General features: G+C 33.3%; 11 protein-coding genes across 11 annotated transcripts; 5 read left to right on the top strand and 6 right to left on the bottom strand.

The window, feature by feature from the left end:
- The first annotated feature begins 167 nt into the window (after positions 1 to 167).
- Positions 168 to 2,043, top strand: NOP56 (Nucleolar protein 56 domain protein). The gene has a single exon (XM_761175.2). It carries the CDS (start codon positions 331 to 333, stop codon positions 2,011 to 2,013), a length of 1,683 nt encoding a protein of 560 aa, XP_766268.1. The 5' UTR covers positions 168 to 330; the 3' UTR covers positions 2,014 to 2,043.
- A 6-nt stretch (positions 2,044 to 2,049) lies between these two features.
- On the top strand, positions 2,050 to 2,792 carry TpMuguga_01g00748 (uncharacterized protein). Its single transcript, XM_761176.2, has 2 exons — positions 2,050 to 2,383; positions 2,415 to 2,792. Exons 1-2 carry the CDS (start codon positions 2,138 to 2,140, stop codon positions 2,712 to 2,714), a joined length of 546 nt encoding a protein of 181 aa, XP_766269.1. The 5' UTR covers positions 2,050 to 2,137; the 3' UTR covers positions 2,715 to 2,792.
- Positions 2,793 to 2,799: 7 nt separating this feature from the next.
- Positions 2,800 to 4,577, bottom strand: TpMuguga_01g02600 (MOZ/SAS family protein). The gene is made up of 8 exons (XM_761177.2): positions 4,349 to 4,577; positions 4,201 to 4,289; positions 3,977 to 4,170; positions 3,691 to 3,934; positions 3,516 to 3,620; positions 3,352 to 3,481; positions 3,136 to 3,321; positions 2,800 to 3,035 (listed from the first exon to the last, which is right to left on the bottom strand). Exons 1-8 carry the CDS (start codon positions 4,505 to 4,507, stop codon positions 2,814 to 2,816), a joined length of 1,329 nt encoding a protein of 442 aa, XP_766270.2. The 5' UTR covers positions 4,508 to 4,577; the 3' UTR covers positions 2,800 to 2,813.
- A 35-nt stretch (positions 4,578 to 4,612) lies between these two features.
- TpMuguga_01g02500 (Peptidase M16 inactive domain protein) lies at positions 4,613 to 8,487 on the bottom strand (the record flags this gene model as incomplete). Its single annotated transcript, XM_061305236.1, has 7 exons — positions 6,050 to 8,487; positions 5,502 to 5,983; positions 5,290 to 5,414; positions 5,109 to 5,215; positions 4,904 to 4,997; positions 4,764 to 4,877; positions 4,613 to 4,726 (listed from the first exon to the last, which is right to left on the bottom strand). The coding sequence occupies exons 1-7, from the start codon at positions 8,359 to 8,361 to the stop codon at positions 4,613 to 4,615; spliced, it is 3,348 nt and encodes a 1,115-aa protein (XP_061162002.1). The 5' UTR covers positions 8,362 to 8,487.
- A 94-nt stretch (positions 8,488 to 8,581) lies between these two features.
- Trap1 (Hsp90 family protein) lies at positions 8,582 to 11,274 on the top strand. Its single transcript, XM_761181.2, has 10 exons — positions 8,582 to 8,910; positions 8,976 to 9,209; positions 9,241 to 9,503; positions 9,545 to 9,934; positions 9,970 to 10,153; positions 10,207 to 10,331; positions 10,411 to 10,516; positions 10,555 to 10,656; positions 10,689 to 10,945; positions 10,977 to 11,274. The coding sequence occupies exons 1-10, from the start codon at positions 8,680 to 8,682 to the stop codon at positions 11,257 to 11,259; spliced, it is 2,175 nt and encodes a 724-aa protein (XP_766274.1). The 5' UTR covers positions 8,582 to 8,679; the 3' UTR covers positions 11,260 to 11,274.
- On the bottom strand, positions 11,273 to 12,015 carry AAP19-1 (AP-1 complex subunit sigma-1A). Its single transcript, XM_761182.2, has 3 exons — positions 11,762 to 12,015; positions 11,535 to 11,679; positions 11,273 to 11,477 (listed from the first exon to the last, which is right to left on the bottom strand). Exons 1-3 carry the CDS (start codon positions 11,941 to 11,943, stop codon positions 11,346 to 11,348), a joined length of 459 nt encoding a protein of 152 aa, XP_766275.1. The 5' UTR covers positions 11,944 to 12,015; the 3' UTR covers positions 11,273 to 11,345.
- On the bottom strand, positions 12,016 to 14,404 carry TpMuguga_01g00755 (uncharacterized protein). The gene is made up of 4 exons (XM_761183.2): positions 14,114 to 14,404; positions 13,183 to 14,080; positions 12,988 to 13,116; positions 12,016 to 12,955 (listed from the first exon to the last, which is right to left on the bottom strand). Exons 1-4 carry the CDS (start codon positions 14,159 to 14,161, stop codon positions 12,084 to 12,086), a joined length of 1,947 nt encoding a protein of 648 aa, XP_766276.1. The 5' UTR covers positions 14,162 to 14,404; the 3' UTR covers positions 12,016 to 12,083.
- A 291-nt stretch (positions 14,405 to 14,695) lies between these two features.
- On the top strand, positions 14,696 to 18,027 carry MLH1 (DNA mismatch repair protein domain protein). Its single transcript, XM_061305058.1, has 9 exons — positions 14,696 to 15,960; positions 15,999 to 16,173; positions 16,205 to 16,294; positions 16,362 to 16,993; positions 17,077 to 17,225; positions 17,271 to 17,458; positions 17,493 to 17,706; positions 17,751 to 17,840; positions 17,871 to 18,027. Exons 1-9 carry the CDS (start codon positions 14,906 to 14,908, stop codon positions 17,909 to 17,911), a joined length of 2,634 nt encoding a protein of 877 aa, XP_061161630.1. The 5' UTR covers positions 14,696 to 14,905; the 3' UTR covers positions 17,912 to 18,027.
- A 24-nt stretch (positions 18,028 to 18,051) lies between these two features.
- On the bottom strand, positions 18,052 to 19,363 carry GSP1 (GTP-binding nuclear protein GSP1/CNR1). The gene is made up of 3 exons (XM_061305059.1): positions 19,116 to 19,363; positions 18,763 to 18,883; positions 18,052 to 18,624 (listed from the first exon to the last, which is right to left on the bottom strand). Exons 2-3 carry the CDS (start codon positions 18,872 to 18,874, stop codon positions 18,101 to 18,103), a joined length of 636 nt encoding a protein of 211 aa, XP_061161631.1. The 5' UTR covers positions 18,875 to 18,883; positions 19,116 to 19,363; the 3' UTR covers positions 18,052 to 18,100.
- A 196-nt stretch (positions 19,364 to 19,559) lies between these two features.
- Positions 19,560 to 22,257, bottom strand: TpMuguga_01g00758 (uncharacterized protein; the record flags this gene model as incomplete). The annotated part of the gene is made up of 12 exons (XM_761186.2): positions 22,092 to 22,257; positions 21,963 to 22,050; positions 21,718 to 21,920; positions 21,557 to 21,685; positions 21,269 to 21,527; positions 21,002 to 21,211; positions 20,835 to 20,938; positions 20,688 to 20,779; positions 20,428 to 20,626; positions 20,261 to 20,368; positions 19,930 to 20,223; positions 19,560 to 19,841 (listed from the first exon to the last, which is right to left on the bottom strand). Exons 1-12 carry the CDS (start codon positions 22,212 to 22,214, stop codon positions 19,560 to 19,562), a joined length of 2,091 nt encoding a protein of 696 aa, XP_766279.1. The 5' UTR covers positions 22,215 to 22,257.
- Positions 22,258 to 22,802: 545 nt separating this feature from the next.
- TpMuguga_01g00759 (putative integral membrane protein) lies at positions 22,803 to 26,660 on the top strand (the record flags this gene model as incomplete). Its single annotated transcript, XM_761187.1, has 14 exons — positions 22,803 to 23,239; positions 23,321 to 23,535; positions 23,599 to 23,699; positions 23,736 to 23,864; positions 23,906 to 24,034; positions 24,064 to 24,378; positions 24,443 to 24,538; positions 24,572 to 24,715; positions 24,747 to 25,066; positions 25,105 to 25,567; positions 25,598 to 25,787; positions 25,873 to 26,001; positions 26,033 to 26,132; positions 26,594 to 26,660. The coding sequence occupies 14 exons, from the start codon at positions 22,803 to 22,805 to the stop codon at positions 26,658 to 26,660; spliced, it is 2,835 nt and encodes a 944-aa protein (XP_766280.1).
- Positions 26,661 to 26,681: the final 21 nt, after the last annotated feature.

Raw genomic sequence — 26,681 nt, forward strand, 5'->3', positions numbered from 1 at the left:
TATATGGATAACTTCACGAAGAACTTATTATAATTTAATATCTAAATATTTATTTAATTTAAAACACTGATAAAATCCATATTACAGGGTGTGAATATTAATATATAATGTTTAAAAAACCTTTTCCCCATGATTCATTTATTAGTATGGAATTTTACAGAAAAATATTTTAATTTCAACGAATTACTTTTATGTATTATTATTATGTAAATTATTTTTATATTAGACCATAAATTCAGTTCTTTCCCTTGAATTAGAAATATAATTTTATATTTCGATCTCACAAATCATTTGCACTTAATTTACAAATTTTCTGGTATTTAATCAGAAATGACTAGAACTTATTTATTGTTTGAGACAGCCGCAGGCTACGGCTTATATCAAATCGACCAATGGGACCAGATTGGCAGTGATTTATCGCTGGACGAATTAGTTTCAAACTCTGAACGATTCTCAGGAACTGTAAAGTTCAAAGCATTTCAGCCTTTTAGAACAGCAAAAGAAGCTCTTGAAAACATGAGAAGTATTACAGAAGGAGAACCCACTTTACTGCTTACCAACTTCCTAAGTCAGAATCTTCCACAGTCAGATCACGTTTTGGCAATCGTTGACGTTTCTCTAGCAAAAAGTTTATCGCATAAAGGCTTTAAGGTCATTTACGATTCAAATGTTCTTGAGCTTGTTAGAGGATGCAGATTGTATGAAACCAAGAGATTGACCAAATTGGCTTCCGGAGGAACTTCTTTTGATATGAATAACTTCCAAGTAGGTTTAGGACATAGCTATAGCAGAAGCAAGCTTAAATTCGACCCATCAAAACAAGATAAACCTATCATAAACTCAGTTTCTCTCTTGGATACTCTAACAAAGAACCTGAACTCCTTTGCCATGAGAGTCCGAGAGTGGTATGGATGGCATTTTCCCGAGTTATGTAAATTAGTTCCTGATAATAAAACATTTTGCGAAGCTGTAAAGCTAATTAAGAGAAAGGAAGAGTTTGATTTTGATAATTTGGAGCCTTTGAATGAACTTTTGGGAGAAGAGTTGGCCTTGACAGTTAAAAAGGCATCCAGGCACTCAATAGGTCATGAGCTAGCCGACCTTGATTTGAAGAATATTTTAAATTTTGCCGATAATGTTATAAAATTGGATGAAATGAGGACCAAATTGAGTGGTTACTTGAACGACAAAGTTTCAATGGTTGCCCCAAATTTGAACTGTGTGGTAGGTACTCTACTTTCAGGAAGACTTATTAGTCACGCTGGGTCCCTGGTTAACTTAGCTAAATCCCCTGCAAGCACAATTCAGATCTTAGGTGCAGAAAAGGCACTTTTCAGAGCACTAAAATCTAGGACTAATACCCCCAAGTACGGTCTCCTATTTCAGTCAACATTTATCGGTAAGGCCTCAAATAAACTCAAGGGTAAGGCTGCCAGATATCTGGCAAACAAATGCGCCCTTGCAGCTAGACTTGACTATTTTTGTGACGTCAACACTGATGTTTACGGGAAGAAGATGAGCGAGCAGTTGACCAAGAGAATGGACTACTTACTAGGAGGACCACAACATGATAAAAACATCAACGTTATGAAACAGGCACACGAGGAGTATAAACAACTATCAAACTTGGCAAAGTTGAATGAAAAGGTTAAAAGGACTCCAGAAGATCAAACTGAGGAGAAGCCGAAGAAAAAAAGAAAAACTCCAGCCAAGAAAAACAAGGAACAGAATGAAACTGAGCCTGTAAATAATGTTGAAAATGAACAGAAAACTGTGGATAAAGATTCAGAGTCTGGTGAAAAATTAAATCACGTGTCAGAATCGGAGAAAGTGCCAACCGTCGATGGAGAGCCAGCGAAGAAGCCCAAGAAAGCCCCTAAAAAGAAAAAGGAACAACCTGAAGATAGTGAAAAATCTTCAAAATTGGTTGATGGAGTTTCCGCTCCCGAATCAAACCCAAAGAAGAGTTCTAAGAAAAAGAAGGAACAACAAGAATCTCAGAGTGCAGCTTAATGTAAATTTTAATTTAGCTCATATTTTTTATACACACTAACACATTCTTTTATATATTTATTTTTTGTTATTTTTTGTATATTATAGATTATAATAATTAATATAACAAATTTATAAATTTGATATGGAAGATAACTCATACTTTGAGGAGCTGTGTACCCAGGTTTACAATTACTACGGAAAGGCTAGGAATGTGGACCCGAATAAACATGCTTTAGTCATGCTAAGGTCAATGGGAGAATTCTGGACTGAAGATGAGGTGAAAAACGCCCTTTTAAACCTAAATGACCGGCAGGAGTTTTTAAGCTTTACAAATTTCAGGCGCTTAGCCAAATCTAAGTGGTATGACCCTAACAATAATGAGAATGAGGTAATAATATTTATTTAAATATGGAAAATAGGAAGGGGAACAAGTAAACGATGATGGATATGGGAACCAAATACATATGCTCTCAGAAGATATCCAAAAATTCAAAAACGCCTTCAATAGGGTGTCAAAATTCTACACAGGAAATGAAGGTGAGAACAAAACACTCCCTGTAAATGTTCTTTATAACATTCTCACTAATTTTGACAACCCTATGCCCAAGAGGGTTGGAACTTATCTTGTTTCTAGCCTCAATGTGTACAATAACGAGGTTTCAGCAAGGTCACTGCTATGCTTAATTGCAAAAAGGGAAGAGTTCGGCAAGGTTCTGTGACCTCCAAACTTGTTAAAATTTAATTCAATTGACTTATTCCATTAAAATTTATATTGCAAATTTAAATTTCAAATTTCAAATATACTACATTAAACTAGATTACACGGGTGTTAGTTCATTATGTGCGTCGTATGGTATCCAATGGAGTTTTTCCATGTACAATTTCCTGGTTTTGGTTCTCGATTTAGAGAGTAATTCTCTCTTCTTTTCAGGAAGTATGGTTATTACCGAGTTTCCATTCGAGAGTGTGTGCAGTATTCCAAGCTCTTCCAGACAAGAAATGATATCATTTGGCTCAAAAGCAGTCATTTGAGAAAGATCCTGCAATAAATTTTTTTAAAAGTGTGGGCATAGTGTAAATTATAATAAATTATCATACTACTGATAAAAACAATAAATAAAAACATAAATATTTATATACCTGTATTGTCAAATTTTCGTGTTTTGGGTCAAAGAGTATTTCCAGTAAAACTTCAGACCAATATGACATATAGGAAGCCTTTCCAAGGTCCGACAGTGGTCTTTCAGGTGTACCAGTTTTCCCTTCCTTTTTCGAAAGAAGGTAACTAAACGCAGTTAGATACTTTCCGTATCCCTTTCTCTGGTGCTAAAAACGTATTACTTTAGAAATCAATACCTGTGGAAGTGATAATATACAAGAAACGTTGTTTTTAGAGTGTTTTTCCTTTGAAAAATAACCTGTGATATGGTATCCGTTCTCGTCAAACTCTGTCATGACGTAGAAAATAAACAAAAAGACAGTATGCCTACATTATGTTAACTAATTGAAAACTTCCAAACCTTAAGCTCTTATGGTCCAGGAATAACTTTGACAGGAAACATAAATTTTCACAGTACACTGTACTCATGGCTCCGTCAACTTCAAACATTGCAAGGTTGTCATCCCTGAAATTGATTTTTATCAACTTTCAAATTATTAGAAAATTAGTGGATTGAATGGCCTATTGTAACAAACCTGTAAATTTCATTTCCTGGAGGATGTCTTAGTTCACAGTGAATAATATGAAAGTTTAACTCCTCTTCGTATCTGAAGAACGAGAGGCAGAATTCACAAATATAGAGAGTGTCGATATTTTGATATGGAGGTGGGTATGGAGAGAAGTACCAAGTATCAACAAGGAAAGGCCCTAGTTTAATTCTTCTAATAGTTTTTAATTTAGTGTTAATTTCATGCTCCCTCAGGTATTCATCGTCAATTCCTATTCAGTTAGATAATTATATTGTTGTTCGTCAACTTATACCTGTATGGTCGTGATGGAACTCAGGCTCAATATCGTGGATTACTTGGGCTCCTTTGGGAGGCCCCTGTTCCATAGTTCTTATATTTTCTATAGTCAACCAGCAGTCAAGTCTACGATCTAGGCCTAGCCAGTGTATGTAGTAGTCATACTCATTTGGTTTTAAAAATGCGATTTCCTTATTTGGGTCCACAGGCCTATGCATTTGTGAGGGAGCTAAAGCCTACCTTGCATGGACTACTGTACATCTTCTCCACAAGTTATGCATCAAATCCTTCCCCCAAAGCTCGTATTCCATAGGATATGCAGTTGGGAACTAAAATATTTGATTTTATTTGAAGAAATTTAGGTATTTATGTGGGACTTCCAAAGTACCTGCTGTGAGAAGATTTCCCTCGCTTTTGAGAGTATGGCACTTTTTTCCCGGGCCTTTTGAATTGCCAGGGTCTGCGATTCACTGTTAGATTTATTTAACGAGGGCTGTTTGTTTTTATCTACAGCGTCCTCCTTGTATTGGACCTGCTTCGTCACCATTGCGATATTTTATGGATCTCCCTGCTATTTTTTAGGAGTTTAATATGAATTTAAATATTTATAATATATAATATTTGAAATAAGATTAGATCCGTCTCTTCTTAGCTAGTTTTCTTGTGCTTCTGCACTACTTGCCAACAAACTAAGCAGTGATTTAGATTCGAGTTGCTGTATGTTGTGATATTTTACGGTTTTGAGGCCCTTATATATGGTTTTCGCCTGAATTAAGGTGTGTGAAAATTTTAGTCGATCTTACGTCGCTTTTACTTGCTATGCACGACATTATCTTCGGCGGTCCTGAAAATTCCAGAAATGCCGCGAAATATTTTTTGAATGCTTCTCTTATCCTTTCCACTCCTAGTTCCTGGATCTAATCGCATTAATTTCTTAATGTACCTGGACTACTGAATACTTGTTAAAGTCGACATCGGTTTGTCTGAGGGCGCTTGTGTATGTTTCTTGACTATAATCTGCCAGACTCTCCTCATTGCTAATTTTTTATCAATATTCAAACCAATAATTTAAGGGTAAATAAATCAATAATTATGGGTTAAATAAGTATAATTAATACAAAAATTTGCTAAATATTATCTATTCGTACCTCAATATTCTGTATATTAGGCTTGATTTTGCAGCTGACAACTCCTTTTCTAAATCCGATTCCGGGTCTAAATACTTGAGCAGGCATTCTCTGGTAACCTTCAGTGCCTAAACAATTGATTTATTCAAAGAGTATGTGAAAAATAAATAGACTCCGCTGAAACTAAATAACCTAAATTTACTAGAGCCACCATAACTAAATCAGTTGCTTCTGTTATGAACATCTGTATTTCTCCTTGCGACGGCGAGTATGAAAACCTATGATGATAGGCATATCCTCCTCCTCTAATTGCTCTATACACTGACCCTAAAAATCATTTTAGATAAGTTTTGTGAATCTAGGATTTATTAAACTACATATATAGAGTAAAAATAACTACCAACAATCTTATACCTTCTGTAATTGTCAAGTATTCACATATAGTTAGTACTGGAAAATAATCTTCATGGTTGTATCCGTATGGAGCTGGCACAACCACGGACAAATATGAAACATCTGTTGATGCCAGCGACGATAAAATCCCTGTTTCATTCTTCAATTTTTTATCTTTTCCAAATTTAAGCCCGAAATATTTGTTCAATACCAGTTTTTCTCCACTTTCTTTCAGTGGAAATTCATGGTTATATTCATGATTCACCTCATTTTTAATATTAGATTCACTAAAATTTACCCAAAAGTCCAACCAATTCCTCTTCAATTTACTCAAGTCTGCAGTAATGTGCACCGAAATGTTCTCAATGTTGAATATTTTCTGATGTAAACTCTTCAATTCCTTTTCCAGTCTAACGGGTCCGTCTGGGTCAGACATTAAATTCTTAAACATTTGATCCTGCTGACCCAAACTACACAGATGTCTCACACTGCCATCATCAACCCTATAAAATTATTACTTTGTTACCAAAAATACATAAATAAGTAAAATAGTAAATTGTAAAAATTACTTTAGATAATTTGACAGTTGCTTTAACATTGTTTTTGCTGAACGTTTCTTCTTTGAAAATGAGTTAAGCAACGACTGTACATGGTTGGTTATAATATCTCTAGTGTACTCTACATTATAGAAAATATTATACATAATTTCAAGCAACTTATCATAATTTTCTGTTGGGCATGTAAAGTGTAATGTTACAAGTTCTGAGTATGGGTCTGGCAGTACTGAGGAACTGCTCAAACCCAAGTTACAGCCATATGAAGTTGTGTTTTCCATCAGAGTTTTAATTAACTCTTCTGACTTCATTAGACGATCTCCGAACATCACATCTGATTCAAACAATAGGACACATAGTAGGAACATAAGTTTCTTCTCCTTTGCGCTAAGGTTTAGTTTACACGTTGAAAATATCAAGTATATACGTACGAAATCACTTGGAATGTTATTGACTTGGATTGGGAATTTTATTCTCTTTAGTTGATCTTTATAACTATCCAATTCCTTCTTTCTCTTCATCTTGTCCTCATCAAAATCATGTTTTAACTCATCAATAACCTTATTATTATAATTATCAACATTAGTAACACTGTTATTTTGAGGTTTGAAATCAAAATTTCTATATAATGGATAGGTTGGGAGTTTAATTAGTCTTGAATCACATTGCTTGTACTGGTCTAATATATCAACTGGTGGCCCATTATTATTCTTCTTCAAATCCTCATCTACCATTTCCTTATTCTTCTTAAGTTGTTCTTTACCATATTTCTTCAGTTGGGTTCTCATCAATTCCTTCTCTTCCTTTTCTATCACTTTTGATCTTTCCAAACTGGGCATGCACTTAACTGACACTGACGGTGGTTCTATAAAATACTTTAGTAGTAATTCTTTCCAGTATTTTTCATCCTTTTCTAACAAATTTTTTACAAGATCATGGTCCACTATGATTTTCTCCAGCTGTTCTCTTTTACTTCCGTATATTATATACCCTATTACATTTTCTATCAGCGTTTCATGTGCGATTGTTTCAATTTGTCTCAAATAATTGTGATAGCACCTTTTAATCAGCATCCTCATCCTTTCCATATCAAATTCTTCCTTATATATATTTTCCAATAATGATTTTACCTTATTTCCAAGGACTTCAATCTTATCCTCGGTAGGATTTTTAGAATTTTTACTTAATGGCACATCCTTAACCGTAAGCTGAAAATACGTTTCCTTAAAAAGTTCCATTGAAAAATCTACACAACTACCATATGGGTTATCTGTGTGAATTAATGCTTTTTCCAGAGGTGAGGCTGTTGAATCCACTAGGTATGATCCCATCACTGATATGGCTCGAATCAACTCAAAGTCCTCCCAACTAGGCCCTCTCCAAGACATTGTAAATGTTCCACATTCCTCTTCTTCACATGGGAAATATATTGTACTAACTGTGCTCTTTTCTAACTTCTGTACATGCTTTTCATCATTCCAAACCACAAATCTATTTTCAAAGAAATCTTTTAAATCATCATCAGTTTTAAACTTTTTACTCAATCTTTCTACATTATCAACCATATCAATAGTTGTTTTATTTTCGTCAGTAGTTTGATTAATTAGTTTTTGTTGTTCATTTAAAAGGGATAAAACAGCTTTAGGATCAGGTATATCTCCGCAAATAACTACTGACAGGTTACTCCATTTGTAGTATGTTTTGTGATAATCCCTCACTCTTTCTATATTTGTTGATCTCAAAGCACTTAGTTTTCCTCCTGTGTTACGTTTATATCCTGAATCCCCCGGATAAAGTTTATCTAAGACTTCGAAAAACATCAATTCGTCGGAGTGGTTTTCTCTTGATTTCATCTCTGAGTAGACAACTCCTGAGCTTGATCCGTCTGAGGTAACATGGTGTACATCAGTCATAAAATTTATTTCAGTTAATAACGGTCTAAGTACGTGGTCCAGGTATATAGGCAGCATCTGCATGGTTCCATCAATTCCTGCTGTCGACAGTGTATATGCTGTATGATCTGTTGACGTCCATGCATTTGTTCCAGACGAAAGTGACTTCATGGATACCAGGTCCAAAATCCCTCTAATGGGGTGATTTTTGCTTCCTAGGAATATCAAATGCTCCAGCGTGTGAGGCAAACCTTGATCGGTCTCCTCTCTTGTTGGTACTACTATGTATGTGTTTACTATTGGTGTTTCATATTGGATAAAAAACACACGGAGGCCAGTTGAAAGCGACAAATACTCCGATATTTCGACATGTTTTATCCTAAAGGATGTAAGTTTAACAAATCCTTCGTAATCACAGGAGAAAGAACCTTTCATTTCTATTTTTGAAAGGGAAAATGTCAAATAATGATGATATAAACCATTTAGGTTATACAAACAAATATAATTTATGAAGCATTAGGGGTAATTTGAGAGAAACCCTAGAGAATTAGCTGAATTACAAGTATTACAACAATATATAACTAAAATACACTATATAATATGAACACATTATCTTTCAAATGACCATGGGGATATAAACAATTAAACCCTAACGTTAACACTAAAATCACAATTTCTGTTTAGTCTTCTCTATCAAATTTTACTTATTTACATTTAGATTTTATTGTTAATATCTTGCTTCGTAAAATAGCCATGGATAAGGGTAAAATTTTGAGTTCTTTTTCCAAAATTCAACTTAAATCGAATAGGAATCCTTTAAAATTATCAAAATCAGCAAGATTTTCCAATTCCTCAAAAAGTAATTTCCCAAATGCAGCCTTTTATTCTAATTTTGTTAAATCCGGTTCTGGATTCTTAAACCTTTTACCGAATAATTTATCTCAATCTTCTAAGTGTTTCTATTCAACTTCCTCAGAAGGAGATGTACGTTTTAATGATAAAAACTACACTAAAAAACTATATTTACAACTTTATTAATAATTAAATAGGTATATCAGTTCAAGGCTGAGACTCAGAAGTTGTTGCAAATTGTGGCTCACTCTCTTTATACTGATAAGGAAGTGTTTGTCCGCGAATTGATCAGCAATGCCAGCGATGCGTTGGAGAAGCTAAGATTCCTTGAATCAACCAGAGAGGGCTTGGCTGCCAGCAAAGTTGATCCTGATGTCGGTTACAAGATTAGGATTTCTGTTGACCCAAAGACTAAAACTTTTACAATAGAGGTATTTTGTTTTATTCAACCATTGTTATTAGGATACTGGAGTTGGAATGACTAAAGAAGAGATCGTAAACAACTTGGGAACTATTGCTAAGTCAGGTTCTCTGGAGTTCCTGAATGATCCAAATCTTAACGCTAAAGATAAGGCTAATGCAATCATTGGCCAGTTCGGTGTTGGATTTTACAGTTCTTTTGTGGTATCAGACCGAGTCGAGGTGTTTACTAGAAGTTATGACCCTGAAAAGGATCCAAAAGGTTACCATTGGGTTTCAGATGGCACTGGTTCCTTTACATTAAAGTGAGTTTTCAACAATTCTATTAAACTCCTATTTATTTTAGGGAGGTAGATAACTTGCCAAGGGGTACTAAGATTATCTGTTACCTCAAAGATGACTCTTTGTTGTTTTGTAACTCAAACAATGTTAAGAAGGTGGCTGAGAAGTTCTCGTCTTTCATAAATTTCCCACTATTCCTTCAAGAAAAGGACAAAGATGTTGAAATCACAACCCAGAAACCACTATGGGTTGAGAAGAAGTCATCACCAGAGGAACACACCAAGTTTTACAGGTTCCTCTGTAATACTTCCTGGGGTGAACCCATGTACACATTAAACTTTCACTCTGACTCACCCTTGTCAATTAAGTCACTCTTTTATATCCCCGAAGACGCACCTAACAGAATGTTCCAGGCTTCAAATGAGCTTGGAGTGTCACTATATTCCAGGTATTTGTAGCTAATCTACACAATTATTTATAATTTATCAGGAAAGTGTTGATTAAGAAAAGTGCTGAAAACATAATTCCCAAGTGGCTGTTCTTTGTTAAAGGAGTCATTGACTGTGAGGACATGCCTTTGAACGTCAGTAGAGAAAATATGCAGGACAATCAGCTGATGGCAAAACTCTCAAACACAGTAGTAACAAAACTATTAAAGTTTTTACAACAACAGGTATAATTTTCAGTATAATTCATATTAAATTCCTTAATTATATGATTTCTCAGAGCAAGAGTGACGTTGACAAGTATATGAAGTTTTATAACAAGTACAACTATTACTTGAAGGAAGGAGCAATGGACGAGTATTACAAAAATGGAAAGCACAAAGACTTGTTACTTTCATTATTAAGGTTAGATTTAATTAAATATAGCTGTATATATTGATTTACTTTGATTTTCGAAAACACACGAAATTATATTAATTTTTAGATATGAAAGTACTATGGATGAAGGCTTGACTACCTTGGACGATTATGTGAGTAACATGAGTCCGGACCAGAAGAACATTTATTACTTTTGCACAACCAACAGACAGGTACTATCTTTTTATTTTAACTCTTATTAATAATTTAGATGGCTTTAAATAGTCCATACATGGAGACATTCAAGAGCAAAAACGTTAACGTTCTTCTGATGTATGACGAAATTGACCAGTTTCTATCAATGAACATCCAGGTATTCTAATTGAATTCACTAATAATTGTTAGGAATATAAAGATAAAAAGTTCGTTTCAATAGACTCTCCAGAGGATGACTTTGAGTTGGAGAACAAGACTGAGCCATCAGAGTCTGAAAAATCTGCTGAATCCAGTGACTCCGAACATAAATTAGAAGAAAAAGATAAGGAGACACTGATAAACTTCTTTAAGAATAACTTGGGAAGCAAGGTTAATAGTGTCAAGTTTTCGGATCGCTTAGTCGACTCACCAGCAATGATCACAGGATTTCTATCACCTGCTTTAAGGTATTTAGATTAAGTAATAAAAATTCTGTAGGAAGGTGATGAAGGCAACTATGAAGGGAAGTGGAGAGGATCCCTTGGCTAACTTGCCCTGTACACTGGAACTTAACCCTAATCACAAAACCAACCTAAAGATACTCCAATTGGTCACAAAGAACCCTGAGGTTGCAAAAGTGCTCGTTAACCAGCTCTACGATAACGCCTCAATAGCTGCTGGAGTTGTGGATGATCCAAGAGTGATGCTTTCAAGGCTTAATCAGCTACTTGAATTAACCGCAGATTACGCCTGCAACCAAGATAATAATCAAACAAATTAATGTAGTACAAATACACCATTTCATACTATATTATTTTAAAATAAATTTACAATATATTAAACATTCTAAGGGTTTAGGATAAAACTTCAGGACTTGGAAGAAAAGGTCTTGGTCTTCTCACTCATGGCATCCTGAGCAGACATGTTGCGCAAAATACCCTTCTTGTTAGTGTCGTAAATATCTCCGTCAATTAAAATCTCATCTAATAGGTGATATGCCTAAAAATATATTAATATTATAATTAAAAAAATAAAAAATAGGAAAATATGTTTTACCTTAGTGAAGTTGAAAACCAAGTCGAGTTCACAAACGTTACAAAAATACGAATCAAGAATCTCAACATATCGTTGAATCATTTCCAAAACCAAGAGCTCGTTGGCATCCTTATCAACACAGGCAATAAAGTATAAACTAGCAAACCTAAACGACGATTACATTAAATAATTTAATTAAATAAGTAGGAATGGATAAATGGATGAAAATAAATAAAAAATGAACAAACCTTTTAAAAACAACTTTATATTCACGCCATTCTAAAAAATTACACTGTTTAAGGCTGCGATTTACCACCATGTGAGAAAGATCCTGGATTATGGAGCTCTTCTCCTTTGAAGTTACAGGAATGAACCATCTCACGAGGCGGACTTTAGACTGGCGGTTAAGAGAAATGAAAAACTTTATCATTTTTCATATTAAAATAGTATACAAATAAAATATATAATCGATAGTTCTGATGTGCGGTAACATCACAAAGAATCAAAAGTAAAAAAATTAAAACACAATTAAATGTTGTTACTTATTATTAAAAATTAACTTAATTTGTTTTACATTGACAGTTGTTCTCTAAGTACGTTTAATTCCTTGGTGTTTACTTTCCACCACTGCTCAAAGTGATCAAAAGGATTCAGAGATAGTCTATCAGGTTTTGGCCTTAACCTAGTTCTGGTATTTTTGCGATCATCATAATCATCCTGGAAGGTTACTTTATGTCCTTTTCGGGTTTCATGAATGGAATCCACTGGGTCAAAGTCGTACCCATATAAATTCTCATTTTCGATAGATTTGCGATTGGTAGGAGAAATGTAGTACAATTCACTATTATCAGGCTTGGAATTATTGATTTGGGCATTATAATTGTGGAGAATCCCAGAATTTCTTTTCCCACCCCTGCACATTATAGAGTGACCAACTCCAGACCTTATGTTAGCCATCATTTTGTCATATATAGGAGCTCTCTGAGATCTCCACCTCCTCATCTTTTCCTTTTCTTTTTGATCTAATCTTTTATTATACTCTCTCATTTCTTTGATCACATCATCTTCAACCTCAACATCACTAGGCTCTTCATACCTGTATTCGTTTTCATAGTCTGGTTGGCCCCTCATCTCTAATCTTGGTTTAAGATTACTAACTATCTTTTGGGCATATAAATCCTGTTTTTTCTGTGTTCCAGCCCCATTTAAGAGACTAACTCTACCTTCAGAAGCGCTACGATAAACAACCTTAACGTTCGTCCTAATTTTCTTCGGTTGGATTACTGCTTCAGGCTCAGGAATATCAGTTTGAACCTGGACAGAACTGTTACCCTTTGAAGAAGATTTGAACGTCCTGTCAAAATCAGATAATCTGTACATCCTCCGACCAACCTTACTGTCTTTGATTATGGAAAAGTTACTCAATAAATCAGTTTCAAGACCTAAAATATTGATTATAGAATAATTTATTTACCTGTAATTAAATTCCTATTCTTTGTAGTTGGAAATTCTTCTCTAACCTTTTCAGGTTCCTCACCCTGTTTTTCTTTGGTTGGTTCACTCATGAGTATTTTAGGAGCAAGTTCAGTCTCCTTCAATCTATCTAAACAGTAAGTTAATGTTAATGTTAAACTATTATTACTATTACAAAAAAATTAATAATACAAACCTTTCTCATTTAACTTTAAAAGTGTTTCTGTTAAAACCTCAGACTGTTTTCTGAAGTCTATTCCTGTGTTTTTAACAAATTCCTGGGCTATTATATCCAAATTCTCAAATCCACTAATATTGCATAAACCACCCAAATTAGTTGGACCAGTCAGACCCACTGACCCATTAGTATCCTTGGGATTTAAAACATTGTTGTTAAGGAGGTTTAGGGAGTTTAAAATCTTATCCAGACTGTTATTCGATTCATTTAGGAGTTTATTTATTAACTCATTAGACCCGTAAAAGGGCTTATTATCGACAGTTTTCTTATGAAGATCAAGAGTTGAGAGAATATCGTATGTGATTGAGGTATCAAGTCCTTTTTTAACTGAGGAAGATTCAAATTGATCTCCTGTTTTGTCATTTAAAAGCTCCGTCAGTTTATCTTCATTCTTAACTTCCGTTAGTTGACCTTCACCTCTGAGTAGATCTGCAGGGTCCTTTAGTAGTATTTCAGGGATTTTTTCCTGGTTATCCTCAACCATTTCGTCGGTAAGGTTACACGATATGTTAGAGGTGTTCAAAAGCCACATCGCCTGAGTCATGTGCCTAGGAGTCTCACTAGGACCAAGAGCGCCTCCTTTTGTCATATAAGAAGGCGATGAAAGTCTAGTACTACACCTGAAAGCGTCTATGTTATCACATCTCATATGACAGTTGTAGCCATTACCGCCATAATTAAAATTGTGTTTATAGTCATGTTCCTTGAAAGGAGCGAATGACTCAACATAATAACTCTGAGAATTCCTTGAATCGTTGTTTGAACCCCGTAAAAGGCTGTTTCTGACATCTGAGAGGAGACCTCGAGATCTATTCAGATGTTCGCCAAGCTTTCTATTTACCTTGTTTTTGGTTTCCTAATTAAGAATAATTACATAAAATAAACATACGTAAAATTTATTCCTTGATTTTTCCACAGAAAGTGAAGAATCTGCCATATTCAAGATCCTTAATTCCTCAATTAGTCGATAATTAATCTCAAATATTTACATACACATTAAGAGTTTGGAATCCTTCCAAACAAGACTAATATGCATAAGTAAAGAATTGTTCAGAAAGTTTGTTAAAACCCAGGATTCTAATATAAAACATGAAATGTTAGAGAAATCGGACGAATTATGTAATATTACGATAGATATGTTATTAATTAAAATTTATATATAGTGAAAATATCAATAAAAAATTTTAGTCTGGTTTGGTAATTAATATATTCCAGTTAGACAGGCGAGAATTTAAGAATTGGTTTGTGCTCCATGCTCACAGGTGCACATGAGTTGTTGTAAAACTACTGAATTCCATGATTAAAATGGGAAGCAAATACATTTTAATAAACTAATATTTATTTTAATGTATTTTAAAACAAAAAATGATGATAATTTTAATTATTTAAATTATTTTTACTTAGATCACACATCACATTGACATCACAAAATTTCAAAGAATTCTGATTGACCTTTGTTTTTACATTTTAATTTTATTTATATTTAATTTTGTATATTCCTCTAGATTATAATGTTTTAGATGGTCGTGCCATCTTTTTATTTTTTAAATGTAGTTTTATTCTCTCAAAATTTAAATAACAGTTAGTTTAAAATGAAAATTCCTAATTATTCTTCTAAAAAATCGAATAAAACTTCAATGTGTGAACAATTATGTATAATATAGTGTAGAATTTTGTCGATATGGATCCCGTTGGTGTGATTCGTCCTCTGCCTCCAGAAGTCATAAAGAAAATCGCAGCTGGAGAGATAATAGCTAGACCTAGCTCAGCAATAAAGGAGCTGATAGAGAATAGTATAGATGCAGGAGCCACTGAGATTCGCGTTAACCTAGGCTCAAACCCTCTAGATTTTTGTGAAATTATAGACAATGGTTCCGGAGTCTCGGAACAGGATATGTTGATAATTTGTCAGCGTTACACTACTTCTAAGACAACAAACTCAATTGAAGGTGTAAGAAGTCTGGGTTTCAGAGGGGAAGCACTCTCATCTCTGTCCCAGAACGCCCACGTTACCATTTCCTCTAGAACTGAAAGTGATGCTATGAGAACAATAATGACTTATTCAGAATGTGAGCCTGTTTTAGATGAGGTGAGATATGAGGATGGACCCGTAGGCTTCCACCTCAAGTATGAAAACCTGTTTTACAACTATGAAATTAGGTCTAAAAGTCTCCTCTCCAATATTAACTCTGAATTTATCTCTTGTTTACATTTGGTACAAAAATATTCAATTCACTTTCCAAATATTAATTTCGTCTTCAATAGAACTAATTCATCTATTCTAGATCTAAATAATGTCTCCTCTCAACAGAGTTCAGGTTCTGGCTCAGGAGATTCCTGTTCTAGCCAGCCTAATTGTAATTTTAGTACCTCCTCTAGATTCGACGACTGTGATTCATCAGATGATGAACTTGAAATAACACTAACTCAGAAACTTGATTATGATTATCAGTATTTTACGAAAATGTATGATAACCCAGAAAATGACGACCTTAGAACTGAGTACATTAGAAACGTAGATAAGGTTAGCTTCTCTTGTTTGAGGGTTATTAGAGAAAACATAAAGAGAATTTATGGATTAAAAGTTAGTAATGTTTTACAGGAAGTTGTTTTTAACAACTTTGATAATTTGTTCTTCAACTGCAAGGGACTCATCTCACATCCAAATCAGCCCTGTAAACTTGATATGTTCATATTATTCGTCAACAACCGTTTAATCGATTTGCCTCATTTAAGGTATAAAATTCTATTAATCTATTAATTATTAACTTTAGGAGGATGATTTTTAGCAGTTACAATGATATTAGTAACAATAGGTATAGGAGATTCGTCTATTTATCCATTTTCATTCCCTATGACAAAATCGACTCTAACATTCATCCTACCAAAAAGAAGATAATGATCGAAAACCAAGCTGAAATTGTTGACCAAATTATAAAGTTCTTCCACGTAAGTCTATTGTTCTAAAAAATTTTTTTAGGAGAAAATCACTGATCTCATTAAGTCTGCAACCACCTCTACATCCTCTGGAACCTCTATTAAAATCATACAAGATTATAAATCCTCATCAGTACTATTCTTAATTACTTTTATTATACTACTTTTAGATTTAAATATAAACTAACACAATTTCGTAGGAATTTACTAACAAGTTTAAGGAGAGGGGAGTCAAGAGACAGGCTGATATATCCTATTTCAACAGTCAGATATATGAAACTGCACCTGGTACTGACTTTATCGGGATAGTCGATTACCACAGCTCAGGATCAGACGGTGAAGGTGTTCGAGTAGTACCTGAGGTACTAGAAAGTCCTGATAGGGAGAAGTTCTTTCTCCCTTACTACACCACCACAACTGCCGCAGGGAGTCCTGTACTCACTGAAATCGAAACTCAAGCTAACGATAAAGTCCCACCAAATCTATTCGACTCTCAAGATTCTGCAGACTTATGTGACTCAAGTCAAGTTTCGAATCCCATTCATTCTACTCATCTATCTCACACCTTTCGCCCAACTCACTTGTGTCATACATTAAATTCTTCTGGTGTAAAGTTCAAATCTCAAGAGTTAGAGTCTGAGAATGATTGCGGATTAGAGTTTGAGGAGGAAGCTGAAGAAAACGAGTTTCAAAATGACCCCAATCTGATTGAAAGCTTTGATTACAACAGACTAAGAATTGAGAAAATGCAGCAAATCAGCAGTCTCTCCTACAACCAAATCGATGATAATAAAAAGCTTGGCAGATTCTACACCATGGAGGAAGTTCAAACGTTAGCTCTCACCTATTTTACATCAGTTACATATTATATATATATATATCATTCTGGCAATTTGGGTCTACATATTATTTTAGGATTATTGACGAGATAATCCAGAATAAGGATGAGGATTTGACCAAGGTTTTTTTGGGCTCAAATTACATTGGTGTTGTTGACAGATCTTACGTCTTAGTTGAGCACGAAGGAACCTTATATATGGTGAACATTCTAACAGTATCAAAAGGTATTTTTAAAATATTTATTACACTATATATATATATATATTTAGAGTGTTGTTATCAGAGTATTATTTGGCGTCTTGGTAATATTCCAACCTATGAGCTGAGTATCCCTGTTTCATTACATAAGCTACTTGCTCACGCCATTCACAAGTATTACGCTGAGGCTGAGGTTTCTGATCTTCTCGATCCTACGATTATTAAGATACTCAATGTCTTCTTTGCGTTCGAAATTAAGGTACCACTTAACTCAACCTATATTATTTTTGTAGGATATGATCCTTTATAAGATTCCCGACTTGTTAAATGGGTATTTTTCTGGAGAAGAGTATTTGCCAGACCTGATGTACAGTATTTTCAATATTAAGGAGCAATTTGTCAAGGACGTTGTGGCGAAAATTGCCAAAACAATTTCTTTTTATTATGTCCAGCCACCTCTTGATTTAGCTGAGTACCTTTTAGTCAACTCTATTCTCACAATAACTCGTTTATTTCATTTTATTTTATTTGTTTTTCTCAAAAAATTTTAGGGATGCTATTGACTGTAACTATGAGCAGTTTATGCATAGAATTTTGTACTCTACTTGTCAGAAGTTCCTTGACCTCTCGATTCCACAACGGTATTTTTATCCACTCATGATTATCTATAGGTTCAATAACAACGGCGCATTTATCAAATTATCTAGCATGAACGTTTTATATAAGATTTTTGAACGTTGTTAATATATTTTGAACTTTATTTTGAAAGGTGTTAATATACATTGAACTATACATATTTTAAAGTTGTTAATTTATCATATAATTCCATATATACATTTATACATATATGAATCAAGTTGTATAAAATTAATATATAGTGAATAGGAGATTAGTCTAGTTTTTACATGTCTCCGTCATCATCTATTGCGACGTTTGCGGCGGCTTCAAGCTCACGCTCCGATTGTTGAACTAGCATAGGGTCAATTGCAATTTCAGGTGCCTTGGCGCACTCTCCGACAAAGACGAGCTGAGGTTTGTTTAGGAGCCTGCGAGCGAGCCACAAAAACGGACGCTCGAAGTTGTAATTGCTCCTGGCACTCAGGTCATAGTACTGAAGGTTCCTTTTCCTGTGGAATTGGATGTGGGCTGCCTTGACCTGCCTCTCCTTCACGTCAGCCTTGTTTCCGACCAGGACCATTGGAATGTTTTCGCACACCCTGACGATATCCCTGTGCCAGTTTGGGACGTTTCTGTAGGTGATCCTGCTGGTGACGTCGAACATTATGATAGCGCACTCCCCCTTAATGTAATAGCCATCTCTGAGTCCTCCGTACTTCTCCTGGCCCGCTGTATCCCACGCGTTGAATTGGACTGTGCCACAGTTAGTTCTGAACTTGAGCGGATGTACCTCAACACCGAGCGTTGCTAAATTTTTATTAGAATTTTCATTATTTTATCACAGTTAATAATATTTTATACTAGTTAATAATATTTTATCATAGTTAATAATATTTTATCCTAGTTAATAGTTTAAACGGTAAAGTTATCGGTTTGAAGACTTACGGATATATTTCTTTTCAAACTCTCCAGTCAAATGTCTTTTAACTAGAGTAGTTTTGCCTACACCTCCGTCTCCAACTAACAAAAGCTTGAACTGGGGAACCTCCTCAGCCATCTTGATTATCTAAACGAAATCTATTATATCTAGGATCAGAAAAATTAAAGGTGGTGAAAAAATCAAAGTGATTGAAATTAATAAAAAATTAACCAATTAATTAACGGACAGGATCAGGTAAAAAGATCACAAAACAAAAAATTTAAAACCAAAACAAATGGAAGGCAAAGGAACATCGCAAACGATGTTGTTGGTAAATCTTAAAAAAACTAGTAGAATCCAGCTAAATAAAAAAACTTACTTAAAATAAAGAGTGAACAACAAAAGGTTAATTAAAATTACAAAATTGTTATTAAAGAGTAGGGAAAATTGTATGGAACTATGTACAACTAAGACGATAAAAATTAAGTATCCTTTAAAGGGGGAATCAATATCTTACCGATCTATATATATAAGATAAAAAATAGTAGAGTATTGTCTTAGTTGATGTTATTAAACTTGCTACACCCCATTCTAGACGGTTATTGGGTATTACAGGTTACGCAAGGGTCAATGAAGGCCTTTTATTCGCACATCTGCTCCAAAATTTATATTTTTATCCTTTACATTTTAATTTATTTTATCTAGATTCCGTTTTCTTAGTTCAGGAAGTTCGGAACGGACCTTTATACTAATCTCTGTCTATGTGTATCTACACCGAATATTAGAAAATTAAAAGGGTTAAACACATTAGAAGTTTTTAGTATTATTTTTTCTGCTTCTTTGTCGGTGATCCCTTAACTTCTCCCTTACTTTCACGCAACGCCCTTAACATGGATTCCACGCTACCTGTGGCCAAATCATCCCTACTCATCTCCATGAACTTCTCCAAGTGGAATTTTCCAAAAAGCCTTGTGAACCTGAACTTGAAAATAGGGTTGTTTTTACTTCTTTCGTTTTCGGAAATATCGTTTTCTGGGTCCTCATCCATGTCCAGCTTCTTACAGTAGTCATTGAACTTCATCAACAACTGATCATCACAACTCATCTATGTTAATTATATTATTAAACTCTTATTGTTATTATAACAATTTCGTGGTTTTTATAAATTATATAGTTTAATAAGTTGATAATACCTTTGAGAAGTCATGCTCCGAGTCTTGGATATACCAGTAAACTGACTCTTTATTCAGTTCCATATTTGAAATCAGTGGAACATAATTTACTCCTATTGAGGAGTCTTTATCTCCAAATTTATGCGATATCTTTTCTAGCTCCCTCAAGGTTGTTAGAACGTTTTTGTCCTCAGTTTCGGGCTCGTCCAATTCCACATCCTCAGGAAAGAAGTTAAACTCTGAACGAACCAACTCGAATTTGCTATCACTAATCGGCTCCAACTCATCATTACAGCCATTCAACTTCCAGTTAATCTATTAATTTATGTATTAAAAGGAGTATTGAGAATACCCAGTGTTGTTCCTTATCAAGCAAACAATTTGTCGTTATAGCCAAATTTCTGATTTTTACAATTGTTGCCCAGATGTTCTTGTAAATGTTATCCAATACAGTTGCACACTAAATCAGCATATCATAGCTGAAATATGGAAGAAAATAAATGGTTAGTATCAAATTACCTTATCCTTGAGCAATTGGTATGTTGTTGATTCTTTCGACTTTTTGTGAAAAGATTTTAAATTTTGGAAGGATAAACACGAGTACACTAAGAAACTGGACCAAAATGTCAAATCCATAGCCTTATTAACAAACTCGCACACACCGCCGTCAAACTCACCAAGTACAAAAACCAAATCTGGTCCCAGTGTTACAGTTCCACTAAATAATTATCAATACCATATATGAATAGACCATGTTAAGGAGTCTGTAGATGCATTACCTGCTAGTTTCAGCCAGTGTGTTTACAAAAGACAACACTTTAGTATAGTTTTTTTGCAACTCATCCACATACTCTTGGGTTTTCACAAGTATCTAAATCATTGTTTAAAGGTGTTTATTCGAAATGGCATGTAACTATTAGTAGTACAATTTCTGGGTTTTGTAAAAATGTGTACAAATCACAAAAGTTAGAATAAACTTCATAAGATGGCATCTTCACACTTCTAAAACCTGTTTTCTCAGTTTTTTCACCTAAATTATTTTGTACCCAATTTTAGTATAATATATTATATCAAGTTTTGTTTAAAATAGTACCGATGTTAAGGTATGACTTAATGTCATAGATTTGGTTGGGTGGAACTTTAGTTGTTGAGGACGGGAGTAGTGATTCGTATGTTGCTATCTCATAATCAGATATACTTTCACATTTTGACCTTAGCGTTGTTCTTTCTAACTTATTCCATTCCTCCAAGGTACACTTATTTACCGGTTTAGACTCGCTTGTTACTGACTGGCGATTACAAACTAAGATTTTATTAGAGAGTTATACTAGAATATTAAAATCTGAGTAAAAAAACGAACTTCCTAAATGTGAAATTGGTAAGCAAAGTGCCAACAAGAATCTCAAATGGAACAAAGTCGAGGAATGTTGTGAATCATGTGAAAATTGGTCAAAATTAGACTCAAAAACCTTCACTAGCCCAATTAACTTAGCTCCACAGGTTTGTAAAATTCGTTGTGAACTTGGATTTTGTTCCATCTCCTTGAAGATGCCAGAAAAATACTCAGTGTTATCAACTACAAAATTACCAAACACCAAACAACTCTCATGCGATAAATTCTAAACACCCATTAAACAATCTTTCATACCTTGACTAAATCTGTTAAAAAGTCCAACAGGGTTGATAAATCAACAGCTTTTGGGACCAGCTTCATAAATACCCTAACTAGATTTGTCAAGGGATACACTGAAAATTCACTCAATTCTCCATCATTATACTAAATCATTAAATTTATCAAATCTCGATTACCAGTATGAAAGACGATAAAAGCTTAAAACAGGTCAAAAGATGACCTTGAGCTACACTTGTTAGTAAGGACGAAGAATCGGATTCTTTTGAATTAGGCGATATTTCTTCTTTGTAATTTTCGAGAAATTTAAGTATGTTAGAGGATACGAGTTCCCTGGTGGTGTCACTGTCCATAAACGGGACCAATTTATGAGTTTTCTTGGCTAAACATCGGTTTAATAATCTTAAAATTGTAAAAAACTAACATTTTAACTCATTGTACAGGGACGAATCAGTTAAATATGACCAAATTTGACTCAAAAACTTTAGAAACAGAGGTATTTTATCAGATTCCTAAAAATTATAAACAACAAAGCACAGCAAAATTTATTTACCTTAAAATTCTCAAAATCTGAGTCTTCAGAGTACTTATATGAGTATTTTATGATATGGTCAAAAGGGAGGTCAGATAATGGAGATTGTACCAAAGTGTCACTAGAATCTTTGGTTGTTTCCATTATTATACAACAAATATTAATACATATACATATTTAAAATTATATATTAATGTAAATACTGTAATATGATTAATATATGTAGGGATACTCATAATAAAGTTTTCAATATATTTAATTTTAAAAAACAAATTTAATTTAAAGTTTAAAATTATTCTAAATAAACTAAAATATATTTATTTAGATAAGTTTGAGGGAAATGTGTTATTACACAAGATTGAAATTTTATTTTCTAATTGCATCTCGGATTCCACTTTTCTGAATAAATTCTTAAAGAACCAATTTTTATAAATGATTTAGTTATGTTTCCCTTGAAAATTTTATTGTCGCAAACCTCGTCTTTACCGTCCATTAATATGAATCATAATTCAACTATTTAGATTCTCATTGTTTTATACTGGATATTTACACAAAATGGCTATATATGTTTAGTTCTATTCTTATTATATAATTTCATACAATTTCGCTATAATTTACTGAAATCAGTAAAAGATTCCAGACTTTTACTAAGTTACTACCATTCCTGTATTATGGAAAAATAATAGTATTTACGCTAAAACTAGCAATCATATTAATTGTTTAAACATAAAAATGAAAAACAAAAATGATACAAAGAAGTTTTCGCTCAGAAAACTTAATGTGTTATTTTTCATATTAATAAGCTTTGGAGTTTGTAGTTGTGCTGATCAGGATGAAAATGGGATAATTTGCATTAAAAGCTACCTAAAAAACATAAGTTTAAATGAAGCAGAACTAAAATTTGACCACAAGAAGTTTAAATATAATGTTGAAATTGAAGAGTGTCTTGATAGCATAGACTTAACCCTTGATATTCCAAGCTGGAGAGACGCTTCAATTGGGCCTATAGACTTAACTACTAAGGCTAATTTCTTCTCAAGGCTCTTTAAATCGCATACAAATGGTGTTGTATTTAACAATGATGACGTTATAAATGTAACTATAAATAAAGAACCAATCTACAAGACGAGGGACGCGACGGTAAAACTACCATTAAAATGCGGATCAAAGTAATTATTTAATTAATCCAGACAGTTTATTACATTTATATTTAGTTTATCATATCTTTAAACAATCTAATAAATTTGTAGTAACCTTTTTGTTATAAAAATAAATGTGCGTGACAATTTCGAAGTGTTCTCATTCCAGTATAAAATTAATATAAAGATAATAACTACAACTATGGTAAACCATTTAATATCACTCCAAGCTTTCTCTGGAACAACAAAATTGGAACATGAACCCACATTATCAAGGAAAATTTTCGACTATTATTACTACATATTCCTATCAATGAGCAATCAAAGTATTACCATATTTAGTTTTATCGATATTTAACTAATAAAATCTCTCTTAATTTATTGATTAGTAAAAATAACTGCCAAATGTAAATACGGAAGTGTTAGATTTGATTCTACTAAAACCAACGAATTCTCATTTTCAATTCGTGACGTTAATAAAACAATAGAGGTATTATACTAAGCTAATTAAAACGCTGTGATTTAGGTATTATGCCCAAATTTGGCAGTTAAAAGATTTGGATCAACTTACAAAGTCTATTTTATTCACTCTTTGGATAAGCCAGTACCACCTCCCATTAGCATCAAATCAGTTTACTCCAACGAAAAATGCCAAGTATAAAACAACCATATATAAAATATTAATGATGTGAATAGGTGAATACTAGTGATAATAAGCTTACAAGGATAGTATGTAGTCAGAATTTTCCGAATAACACCAAGTTATTATTTGAAACCGATCCTAGATACAAATATGAAATAATTCGAAAAATCAAAGACTCTGAGGTATTAAGATATTAAGTAAAAATGTTTAGGAATCAGAGGAAATTTTTAGCGGCAAACCTACATCAGATGTAAATTTGAAGACCATAACAGAAATACGAGCCACTGCAGGAAAGAGTATCACTAAATTCTCTTTCCAAAAAGCGGTAGGTTATGAATACATGGGACGGTTCTACAAGAACTTAATATACTTTCTTGTTTTTATCCCAAAGTGGATAATAATTTCTACAAATTTACTTCAAGCATTCTTGGAACATAGGTTTGGTATGGCATTTCATTTCTCTCCAATAATAGGACCATTTCTATTACTTCTTTCAGAAAACATATGTTCAATATCGGCTCAAAACGTATAAAACATTACTTATAGATTAAAATATCTTTATTTATACAAACCTAATAAATAATTGTTAGGACTCTGATATGGTCGACTACTGTAATAGTTTTAGTTTGCTTAAGATACATAACAAAAACTCAAATTTTACTCTAAGAAGGTCATTATTTCACAATGTAAGTTATTGAAAAATCAATCAATTTGTTTAGATTTTAATAATGGCAGTAATTTATCACATAACTGTGAAACGACAATCGAAAACTGTTCAGAAAATCAAGAATTATATACCACCTTCACTAATTGTAGACTCACTTGGCTTCAAATTCTGCTTTTACTTTTTATATATTTTATCGGTTTGTTTCTTATTTGCTCAACTATTTTTAGATGTTGTTCTCAAGAAATTCTGGTTTTAATATTCTTAGCAATGAGAACCGAGTTGGATTGGTTGGAATACTTTCAAGCTTGCCTTCAGTGATTTTGATATGCATAATTTTAACAAGTTTTGTCAAATATTTAATAAATGATTTTAAAAAAACAATATTAAAAATAAAGAAAAGGGAAGTGGTTTGGGTAGCAGATGCTCATAATCCAGAACAACAAGATGGTTGGATTACCAAGTTATTAACTAAATTTAATATAAACCAGTACGATGGCTACTGGTCTGATAAGAACTGCAGTGTTCTATGTTTTCCATTCACTAAAACGTATGTTTATTATTATCCACGTTAATAAATTTATTTAGTAAATTGAGCAAATTTGTACCCTTTTTGAAGAATAAATCGTCCAGAAAATGTGCAACTATAAAGAATATTAATATAAGTTTTGAGCTCTGCAAAGAGTATGAACTTACTAACCGTGTTGTACCTGAAGTTATAGTATTAGATACTAACAAAATTGATGGTGATGGGATTAGACTTAATGACCCGATGAGTATATTCAAGAATACTAGTTCTATAGCGTATGCTGAGAATTCAGACTTGTTATTTGGGTCTTTTGAAGGCTTATCTGAGATAAGCTCTAAAAAAGAAACTTATGTAGAAATCCAATCACTTCAAACCACAAATCAAGATTTAAGCTCTTTGATTGTCGGAAAGGTAAAGACTGATGATCTCACTTATTACATCGATTTAAATGTATTAAGAAATACAGAATCAAAAACTATTGATAAATTCTTGCCTGTTAAAGTTAAAGTTGATCAACTCATGGTACTTTTCTAATATTAAACATTCTTTCAGAGTGCGGACATGGCCAATTCCCGTGGTTTTAACAGAAATGTCAGAATTTTAATGATTGATAAGTTTGTTTTCCTTTTTAAAGGAATCAATGCTCTCTTTTTCATCTTTTCAATGAGACATAACGCATCAACGTTGAATCTAATTAGGACAATTCTTAACACTTTGTTCACTCTTTACTTCATAGGTCCGAGTTTACACATAACATAGTTATGAAATTAACTTAATTTATTCCAGCTATTCCATTAATAATTTGTTTAAATGCATATTTGTTACAGTTGCGAGGCCTTATTTGAACATTTTTGACAATGTTTTTGGATTTTTATGTCTCGCGATAGGTACTTTGTACATTTTCAAGTTCGGGTTCTACGAGTTTATAATCAAGCCAAAAAGTATTGGGCACATAGGTAATTTTCAACCTTAATATCAATTTCATAGACAATCTGATCATATTATCGATCATAATAACTGTCGTATACTCTCTTTTATACTCAATACTGTACTCAATTGACCTCATCTTATCATTAAAGAACTCAAGGTATATTAGTACAAGTATAACATACATACATGTATATAACAATACAAACTAATAACATATATAGCACTGATGAAGAATACGAAAGTAATATTGACATAATATTATACATAAAGGAGTTGAGGTTAAGTGAGAAGATATCTGGTTACTGCAAAATTCCAGTAATGATTGGAATCATTTGTTTATATGACGAAAAGATTATACTGAGGGACGAAACCCTCAACTTCCAAAGACCTACGCTAGCTGTAGCATGTAACGTAATTTGTACAGAGTTCTTCCCATTTCTTTCATTATTTAACAACCGGGGAGACTGTTTTTCACTTTCAAAAGAGTACGTTATTTTATTAATCATCACTTTAGCCAATTTACCTATGCCAACTTGGGCAAGTATTTGGACGAGATTTACAACAAAAAAAGTTCAATGATTATTGCAAGGTATTTAAATTTGTTTATAATTTGTTTAGTAATATACAAAATTTTATCGTTAACAATTCGAAATGTAACTGTTTCTCGATACAAATTATTGGATAATACAGTACAACATGTATGTTA

This window comes from Theileria parva, chromosome 1 (assembly GCF_000165365.1).
Source record: "Theileria parva strain Muguga chromosome 1, complete sequence, whole genome shotgun sequence".
NCBI classification, from domain to species: Eukaryota; Apicomplexa; class Aconoidasida; order Piroplasmida; family Theileriidae; genus Theileria; species Theileria parva.